Source organism: Malurus melanocephalus, unplaced genomic scaffold, assembly GCF_030028575.1.
Source record: "Malurus melanocephalus ecotype Western Australia unplaced genomic scaffold, MMel_1.1 scaffold_218, whole genome shotgun sequence".
In the NCBI taxonomy this organism is placed as follows: Eukaryota; Metazoa; Chordata; class Aves; order Passeriformes; family Maluridae; genus Malurus; species Malurus melanocephalus.
In genome coordinates, this window is record NW_026623450.1 from 1,253,413 (window position 1) to 1,263,524 (window position 10,112).

Genomic DNA, 10,112 nt, shown 5'->3' on the forward strand with positions numbered 1-10,112 from the left:
CCACACCCTGAACTGACCAACCCCCACACCCTGAACTGACCAACCCCCACACCCTGAACTGACCAACCCCACACCCTGAACTGACCAACCCCACACCCTGAACTGACCAACCCCACACCCTGTTCCCCGCCTCCCCCCGCTGCTTTGTACTGTGGGTGGGAAGGGGGGAGGGAGTGGGGAGAAGATCGGTGTCTTTGAGGGTTTTATTTCTCAATCTCCTCCTCTGACTTTGTTAGTAATAAATCCACTTCATAATTTAAGTAGTGCCTGTTTTGTTCATCAAGTGTCTCCTCCCTGCTCCTTATTTCAACTCATGAACCTTTTTGTTAGTTTTTTTTTCCCCTTCGCTCTTCTTTACCCAACGTGGTGGTGGGGGAGAGCGAATGAGCAGGTGTTGTGGGTGCATGGCTTTTGGCCAGCATTTTAAACCACGACACCTTAAGAAGAGACAACTGAGAAGGGACCTCATCAACATCTGCAAGTATCTGAAGGRTGACAGAGGATCCAGGCCTTTCTTGGTGGTGCCCAGCAACAGGACAAGAGGCAATGGGCTGAAACTGATGCATGGCAAGTTCCATATGAGGAAATGAGGAAAAAATTCTTCACTTTGCAGATGACCAAGCATTGGAACAGGTTGCTCAGAAAGGGATTGGATTCTCTCTCACTGGGGATATTCAAGAAGCATCTAGCCACAATCCTATACAACTTGGTCTAAGATAACCAGGCTTGAGCAAGCAGTTTGGACCAGAAAATCCATTGTGGCCCCTTCTAACCTGACTGAATCTGTGGTAATCTCATGCTTTCTCTGTAGAGGAGAAAACACCACAATAAAGCCACGAACAAACAGAATATGATACTAACTTTTGAATGTGAGATTTTTGTCCTGTGCTAGTGGAAGTGCACAAATGCTTAAGAAATGCTTCATTAATCTTAAGCCTGAATTGGAAAGTCTTCTCTGGAAAAATCATTAGAGCTGAAGATGCCAAATTCAGGCAAGCACCCAGTCTTATTTTAGGCTGCTTCACAAGCAATCTTACCTTCTTCAGTGGTTTGAGGAAAACAACACCACAGCCTTCTCCCCTTCCATAGCCATCTGCTTTTTTGGAGAAGGGTTTGCTYATTCCYTCYGGAGAGATCATTTTTGCTTTASTGAGAGATACAAAGKTGCGGGGATCGATGATGCAGTTCACCCCACCACAGATTGCTGCCTCACAGTCTCCTGGAGTCAAACAGAAACATACCCATGTTGAGAGGGCCCTGGTGATAGACAGAAACAGTAGCAATCCTGATTTCATTGTCCAGCATCTCTTCAGTCCCATTACCTGATCTAATGGCTYGCAWGGCGTAGTGCAGAGCAAACAGAAAAGATGAACAYGCAGTGTCAATAGTCAGGGATGGTCCAGTCAGATTAAATGTGAATGAGACCCTGTTAGCAGCAATGCTCATTGCTGTTCCAGTACCATCATAATGATTTATTTCACTCRCTGCTCTGCTGGTTATGATTTCATAGTCTCGATTCATGAGACCTGTAAAACATCAGATAYGTGTCAAGTTAACCCAAGGGATTTATAACTGTAAAGCTGATGGTATGTTTTTGTTTTCAGTGTCAAGAATAAATCAGTGCTCAGTGCATCAGTGCTCCTACAGTGAAGCTTTGCTTCAACACAAGTCAAAAGCAAAACTCACAGCAGTTGCCCCAGGACCCAATTTACACAAACACACCTAACACTTGAAATTCCTACCTGCCCAGGATATGACAAGCCTTTCCTGATGGCTTAGCTCATTGTAGGGTGCAGCTAAGCTCTATGTAGCCTGCTGAGAYTCCTGTGTCTCAGTTTGAGACTGGTTGGTTTAGTTTAGCTATGAGAATATATATCAACAAGTTGCACATAGGGTAGCTGAGATATAAATGTACAAGACATTGTACTGTATCTTCAGTTCCTCAGATGTACCAAATTAAAGGTCACAGCACAAACTACGTCCAATACTTTCTATTTATCATTGTTTTTCACACTTGGAACCAGTAAGACATAGAAAAGAAGAAGGGACCCTGTGAGAGCAGTTGTGTCCTCTTTCTGGGAACATTATGCTTGAAATACCTTAATCGCCAAGTCCATGGGCACATGTGGAAAATGCAGTACCCCTATTCAGAGGGCAAGGAACCATGCCTTCAGTGGAAGAAGAGCATCTCTCAGACTAAAAGGTAATCTAAAGCATTTTTCCCTCTAGGTACATCAGCCTAACTACCCCAGAAAATTCTTTAAAGAGACACTGATTAACTCTTCTTTAAAGAGACACCAGCAACAATATACTGTTATTCTAGTATTGTCTTTTAAAAGGCTTTCACTAGCATCTGGTATCATCTCCTCCCCAACTTTTCTGGTACTGACAAAAGTGGTTGGACAAGTGCACCTTGGAACCATTGTAATGCCTACAGGAGGATTGCTGCTGGTTCAAAAGGATATTTACCCCCACAACACCTTGGTGAAAGTAATACTGGAAAAGAGCACAATGTGGAAAATTGTAGGCCTGTGTAGGAGCCCAGAAGACAAGGGGCTAATGTTTGCATGTCAAACACTGATAACCAGATAGCCAGGGAGCCAACCAAGGATTGTTAGTGATAACCAAGAATTGTTGAGAGAACAAGGATAGAAGAGGACCATGAGGAGGAAGGGTAGGACTTTTCTGGGATAAACATCCTTGTTCTGGTCCACAGAGACATAATCACAGCATCACAAAATCAATTAGGTTGGAAAAAAACACTGAGATCATTGAGTCCATCCTATGACCAAATACCACCTTGTCAACGAGACCATGGCACTAAAACCCACATCCAATCTTTCCTTAAGCACCTCCAAGGACAGTGACTCCACCACCCRTCTGGGCAACTGATTCCCATAGCCAGTCACCCTTTCCATGAAGAATTTCTCCTTAATATCCAACCTGAATCTCCCCAGGCACAGTCTGAGGCCATATCTTCTTGTCCTGTCTGTAGTTGCCTGGGAGAAGATGTTGATCCCCACATCTCTTCAACCTACTTTCAGGCAGTTGTAGAGAATGATAAAATCAAGCCTCAGCCTCCTCTCCTCAGGATAAACATCCCCAGCTCCCTCAGCTGCACCTTGTAGTACTTATTTTACAAACCTTTTCCCAATCTGCTACCCTTCTCTGGCCTTACTCCAGCATCTCAATGCCCTTCCTGAATTGATGGGCCCAGAAACTGACACAGGGCTCAAGTTGTGGCCTCACCAGTGCCAAGTGGTGAGGGGAAGAATCACTGCCCTGATCCTGTGGTCACCCTATTGCTGATCCAGGGCAGGATGTCACTGGCTTTCTTGGCCACCTGGGCACACCCTGACTCATGTTCAGCTGCTATCCAACAGCACCCCCAGGTCCTTTTCCACTGGGCCATTTTCCAACCACTCCATCAACAAACAAACAACAACAGCAGCACAGACACAGGAATGAAGCATTTACCCAAGTCACTCTGCGGAGGGGGAGCAGCAAGATCGCACAAAACCCAAGACCTGCAAAGCTTCTGACACATTTTTAGAAAGATCTGAAAGAAGGGACTGGACATGTAACTAATTTGCATAGAAAGAGAAACCTATCTTCAGGGCAGGGAAACCTATCTGCAAAAAGGTACCCCCATAGGCCAAGGGGTGTGTGAAAATGAGAGGGAAGAACTTAGATAAGTCCCTACGTCAGCCCAGGCCTCTGGCAGTAAGTAAAGCCAGTCTAGCTTTATTAGGGCAGTGAGCACCTAAAAATCCACTGTCGTTTGCAAGTTGTCCAATAATGGCCAATTAGGTCTGTTATAAAATGAATTATCTATTTAATAGACACAAAATTAACAGACATAAGACTTTTAATCAGACTATTTACTACAAGAAATAAAACAAAATTAACCACTAGTAGATAAAATACAGTGCACAATAAAGACACCAATATTGCAGCTAGGAAGAAACAGTACAGGTTAGGATTCAATGCACTCACCACCAGATTGATGATGGGGTACACACAGAACCTTTTCCCTCAATTGCCAGGAAAGTAACCACATAAATTGAGTCTGAGCTTGCACAAGAAGATCCCCTACATGTTTTCAGGTGTAGGAGGCTTCTACCTCTGTGAGAATTTGTGTAGCTTTACAGTTTGTAAATTAGAGGGTCTCTATCTAAATTTCTGTCCCTGTCAGGAATTTCCAGACATCTCCTTACATCTTGCTCTGAAGCCGAGATATTTATTGTCAGCTGGGTGATCTCACCTCCCTGATGACAGAGATAACTTGCTGCCAGAAAGTTGTCCAGCCTGGTTTATCTCACCAATTCATGTGAAGGGGGAAGAATGTCCGGAGCTATGCACCAGATGACGGACAGAGCAGAGAAGCTCTTCTGTGGTAGTGGAAGGGTGCCCCCAGGACACAGAACGTTATCAGCCACATTCACGTTGGAACCAGGACTGGTGATCTCTTTTTCTCTCTTTTTCTCATTCTCTCTTCCTGTCTTTAATTCATCTCTTCCTTTCCCTCTTTCTTTCCAGCCTACCCATTTATCCAATCCCACTGCCATGTGCTGATATAGCAAGTAAAGGACCAGCATTCCAATTTCCATGCCAAGTGAGTAATTTACTACTAAAACTTTTCCTGCAGACCTGATCATTTAGTAATCTTGCATGTTCCCTTCCATCTTACGGGTGGAACATCACAGTCTGGCTTGGCAGTGTCTTTCCCAAGAATGGTTGGGTTGGGGAGGCAGTTTTAACTGTTTCCTGCTTAACTTCAGTACCTAAGCACAGGAAGAAGAGTATCAAAATGAGAACAGGAGTTGTACCATGAACTTCCAGAGTAGCCTGGTAATTCTTACCAAAAGTAACCAGTAGTGCCACAGCACAGTGCCATTACATCTCCAGTCTAGATCCAGCCTTGATCCAATGCTAGCTACTCATGGAAAGGTTATGAAGAAGTGCTACAGTCTTTGTGAAGTTCAAACACACTTTCTTTGCCATTAATTTTTCACCTTACCAATAAAAACACCTGTTTTTGTGCCACTGACACATTCTACAGGAACTCCTGCATCCTCCAGGGCTTTGTATGTGCACTCTATCAGTAACTTCTGCTGTGGATCCATACGCTCAGCTTCCATATTATTAATCCCAAATAGGTGGTTGTCAAATGAATTAAATCTGAAAGGCACAGACCAGAATATGATATGGCACATATTTATATATGATACATTTACTTCAGGACTCACAGTAAACATTTTTTGCAACTTCATGGAAAGCAGAGTAGTAACTGGTGTTTAGGCCACAGTTCCCATTTATGTAATTCAGAAGAAAATGCTTATAAGCCAAGAGGTTTCACATCCCACCACAAAACATGTAATTTTATCAATGATTCTGCATTTCAGAAGCCAGAACCCACTCCTGCCCATTTTTATTCTCATGGTTATTGCACTAGTACCAACTGGACTTCTCAGATCATGAAATGTGCAGAATGAGACACCCCCGGTTGTTATGTGGTCGTAGCCAACAAGTTATAAACAAATATTGTTTTCTATATTATTTTAAGACAACACAGACCAATGCATACCAATTTAAAACCAAGAAGTAGAGTATCAGCTCACGTATTTTCAAAAACACCCATGCTTCTCAAAATATTATTCAAAATACTTGGTGTGTATGTATTGTGTGTGTTTGTCTGTAAAAGCATCTTCAAATTAAGCCCCCAAAAATAGACCAAATCCAAATTTAATCTTGTATCATCTCCAGATCAGATTTGTATGGCCTTGTGTCATGTCTTGATTTCCATGCAGGATTCAGTATCTAACATGGGACTGAGCCCTAAATTAATTCTGGGTCCTATTACAAAAATCAGTGGTGCAAAGCAAAGAGACTCACTCATCAAGAAGAGCAGCTCGTGTTGTACATATTTTTCCTGGCTTGTTTCCATCTGGATCATACCACTCCTTGGCATTAAATCTCTCAGGGGGGATTTCTACGGTGCAGTTTTTGCCCTCCTCCAGGATTTTCCAGAAATTGTCAATTCCTTCTCCTGTTGGACAAAGTTTTAAAAGAAATTAAATGATGCACTCGTCCTCTCTTTGAAGACTCAGAAAAGCACAATTAGCTACCAGGACCTCCCACCTGTCAGAGGCTGCTCAAGTACACTTGCCACAGAAAGAAGTGACCATTCCTTGGTGAGAGGGAAATGAAAAAGGAGGACTGATCTCTTCACTGCTTGCCTAAAAGCAAATCCTTAACCACCRCTCTCCCTACCATCTCACTGCATCTTCTCTACCTACTGTAATAAAGCRGGAAGCTTTCTTTTAGGAAAATCCAACCTGTTTATATTACAGGCAAAGCTGATGATAATGTCAGGTCCTTGATCTGTCCTGTTCCTATGGATGCAGAGACCTGTAACAATGCACAGTCACCCGGCCAGTGAACACGGAGAAAGTTCAAATCCCACACCTATCCAGCTCATTGGTATGAGTTTTGTCTGCAGATCAATGCCCTGCTCACAGCCAGCACTGCAGGTTCTTGTTTGTCTGTCAGCAGGCAAACTCAAACMAATTCATTTTCACCACWGCACAACCTTTCAAAGAGATCCCACAAGCAGCAAAGCAACAAATTCTACTACGGGATAAACATGTTGTTTTCCTCCATTTCAACRTTGAGAAAAGACACTGCTTTTCAATGTTCACTCACAGCCTGCTTTGATTTTACCCCAAATTTACCTCCAGGAAAGTTGCATCCTATTCCAACAATAGCAACTTCGTCTGCAGTCTCGATCTCCATCTCTTKGGCTGCACAACACAGAAGCAGTGTCAGTCCAGTCAAACAATTMTGCATTTATCATTAAATAAATACAAGGTTAAAAGGGGAAATTCTCACAAATACACAAACTTGTTTAAAACTTGATTCATCTTGAGTCATCTACTTTTGGTTGTGATGACAAATGACACTGCCCGCACTTGACCAGAACTGTTCATTATTTTTTCTCGTCTTTAATTTTAGAGGAAGATCCCCATTAAATTCCCCAAACTCTCTCATGCACAGACATTTCCTTTTTACTGTTTGTCCTCTGCTAACAAAATGGGAAATTTTTCAAAAAATTAGATGGCAAARAAAAGAATTCCCTTTGGGATCAAATTAAATATCCCAATATAGAATTGACAGATGATTTTTTTTTCCTTGATTCTGGAAAAAAACTTGTCAGATGAAAATCAGTTCAATAGAACTAATTAGAAACTAAATAGGATGCCCTCCTCTAAGCCTTGCAGTCCTCCTGGACTTCATTCAACTCACAAAAAGAAGATTCTTCTAGAAAGGTTTGGGGGGGATTCTTAACAGTGGGGAGAGATTCTCATCTCAAGGATACCACAGCAGGTCCCAAAGAGCCTTTCTCAGTCTCTGACTGACAGCAGTGAAACAGAGATGAGGCTGTTACACAGACTCACACATTATTCAGAGTTATCATTTATTGGAGGTTTGCTTTGAAAGGTGAAATTAGGAATAAATGCTCAGAGTCACTCTCTGAAAAATTTAATTGCATTAGCTAAGACAGAAGAAGTTAAAAGGCCACCTAGCAAAAATAAAGAGACCAGAATCTGGCTTTCTAAGAGTAAATTCTGTTTTACCAATAATATAAATACAAAATTGTTATAAGAAACATTTCCTTTAAATTCTTTCAAAATTCAAAGGATTATTTCTATGCTTTTATGATTTCTTAAGTTAATGCAATTGCTAAATTAAAGCTGCAAAGTCCAACAAAGTTGCTTTTATCACAAAGGTACTTTAAAACATTTTTTCTAAATTAGCACTTAAATATCAAATAATAAAATATTAAGTACTTGCCAATCACAACATAAAATATATCTTTTGCATCCCTAGAACTATCTAGTGAGCTATGTAACTCTTACCTTATATCATCCAATGGGGTGGAGTAATAGGCTGAGTTTGTGGAAGTTATTTATGTAGGATTCTGTGTGGTTTTTTTTTAGTGAAGTACACATGCTAAATCATTGGGAAAATGCAAATATAATGAATCAGTGACCTGACTAAGTTCAAAACTATTTCCTTGAAGTCAKAAACTTCTTGAAGTCAACAAGGATAACAGTATGAGCTCTATCTTATCTAACACCTTACAGTTACCAAGTCAATAAATAGAAGTTATGTTGTAACAAACCATAGATTCATAGAATGTTTTGCATTGGAAGGAACCTTATTGAACCTAATCTTTGAGCCCCCTGCCAAGGTGCATGTTACACTAGACCAGGTTAAACCCCATACAGCCTGACCTTGATCGCTTCCAGGGAATCCACAACTTCTCTGAGCAACCTGTAAAGAATTCCTTCCTAATATCTTATCTGTAAAGAATTCCTTCCTAATATCTTATCTGTAAAGAATTCCTTCCTAATATATCTGTAAAGAACTCTTTCCTAATTCCTAAGCTACACCTATTCTCTTTCAGTTTAAAGCCATTTCATCTTGTCCTATCTCACCACATCAGATTCTAAAAACTCCCTCTCCACCTTTCTATAGGGCCCCATAGCYACTTGCAATCTGCTATATGATCTTCCTAGAGCCTTCTTTCTCCAGGATGAATAAGCCCAGATCTCTCAGCCTATCTTCATAGGAGAAGTGTTCCAGTCCTCGGATCATCATGAAATAGCCCAGTAAATTTTTATGATCTTMGGAATATGATTTAAAAGACAGTGTCTTTAAAGTAACAACTCAATTTGGTTTGCTCTTAATATCAGTAAATCTGAACTTGTGTTTAAAGGTCCATCTATTTGTTGGAGGCATTATGAAAACAAAGAAAAAACACTCTACAAACTTAAAACCTGAGCTGCTTTCTTATACTGAGCATGATCATTTAAATATGCAAGTACAAAAAGCTTTGGCAAAAGACAAAAAGTCACAAAATATTTCTGAGTCCACTGGAACATTAAAAGCCRCATTGAGCTTTCTTTCTAAAAACTGCCACCTTCTGAAAGCCAAACAACAGCAGAATATCCAAAAGTATCCTCTGAAGAGATCAAATTCGAGAGTCACTGCTAGATGCATTTTTCATTCTCCTCCATCTGATTTCACCCCAACCACCCAAACTCATCCTTCTCCTCTTCTACCTTTGTAATGGAAACACAGTGTTGTATTCATAGATGGTTAATAATTTCCATGTAGAGTGGCTTAGCAACAAAATCTGCCATCTCCCTCAGCACCCCTGGTTTCATCCCATCAGGGCCCATAGATCTATGGGTGTTAAGTCCACTTAGCCATTCTCTAACCCAACCCTCTAGGACCAAGGGGAAGTCTTGCTTTTTTCAGCCTTCACTCACCTCAAAGTTCTGGGACTCCTGCGGGTCATTCTCAGCAGTAAAGACTGAGGCAAAGAAGGCATTCAGTAATTCTGCCTTCTCTGTGTCTTCCATTACCAGAGTACTCTTCCGATTCAGCAGCAACCCAACAGTTTCGCTAATCTCCCTTTTGATGCTGACGTACTTGTAAAAGCCATTCTTTTCTAAAGCCCTAACCCATGGGATTCCTCTAAGTARGTCTTCGAGAAGGCCAAAGTTAGTTCTCCAAAAGTTTAGAGATCTAGTCCTCCTTATTGCTTTGCTTCTTCCATGCAGTATCCTGAGTTCTACCATCTCATAGTTACTACAGCCAAGGTTGCCCCCAAATTTCATGTCTTCAAMCAGTCCCACATGGTTTGTTAGAACAAGGTCCAGCAACCTTTCTCTGGTCAATTTAGGTCAGCTGTCCCAGTCCCCTCCCTGCCTCTTGCCCACTCCCAAACCAACCTGAAGAGGAGAGTGAGAAACACAAAGACTTGACTCTTTGCAAGCATTGCTCAGCAATAACCAACCCCAGATGGTCACAAGTCTAACACAGCCTAACAGTGACATGCACCAGCACAGAACAGAGATCTGCCATAGAGAGTAAGGACTTCTGGACAGAAGCAGGATGGGTAAGTAAAAAGCTGTGCAKCTTTGAGATAAATAGCAAAGGGCAAGATCTCAGTGCTTCCCTGTTCATAAGTGTACCTCAGCAGTCATCCTGAAAGGGGTGGGCAAGGGGTCTCAGGCAAGAGATGCAGCAGTTCTGCCTKT

The 10,112-nt window shown here is 41.7% G+C and overlaps 1 protein-coding gene across 1 annotated transcript in view; it reads right to left on the bottom strand.

Annotated features, from left to right (window-relative positions):
* LOC130578237 (uncharacterized) overlaps positions 1–9,689 on the bottom strand; it is a 20,518-nt gene extending 10,829 nt beyond the window's left edge. Inside the window, exons 1-7 of the mRNA XM_057374178.1 lie at positions 9,339–9,689; positions 8,837–8,897; positions 6,735–6,803; positions 5,896–6,049; positions 5,021–5,181; positions 1,323–1,526; positions 1,038–1,219 (exon numbers count right to left, since the gene is read on the bottom strand). Of these exons, the coding sequence (XP_057230161.1) occupies positions 1,038–1,219; positions 1,323–1,526; positions 5,021–5,181; positions 5,896–6,049; positions 6,735–6,803; positions 8,837–8,897; positions 9,339–9,689 (1,182 nt within the window). The remainder of the gene's footprint in view (positions 1–1,037; positions 1,220–1,322; positions 1,527–5,020; positions 5,182–5,895; positions 6,050–6,734; positions 6,804–8,836; positions 8,898–9,338) is intronic.
* Positions 9,690–10,112: the final 423 nt, after the last annotated feature.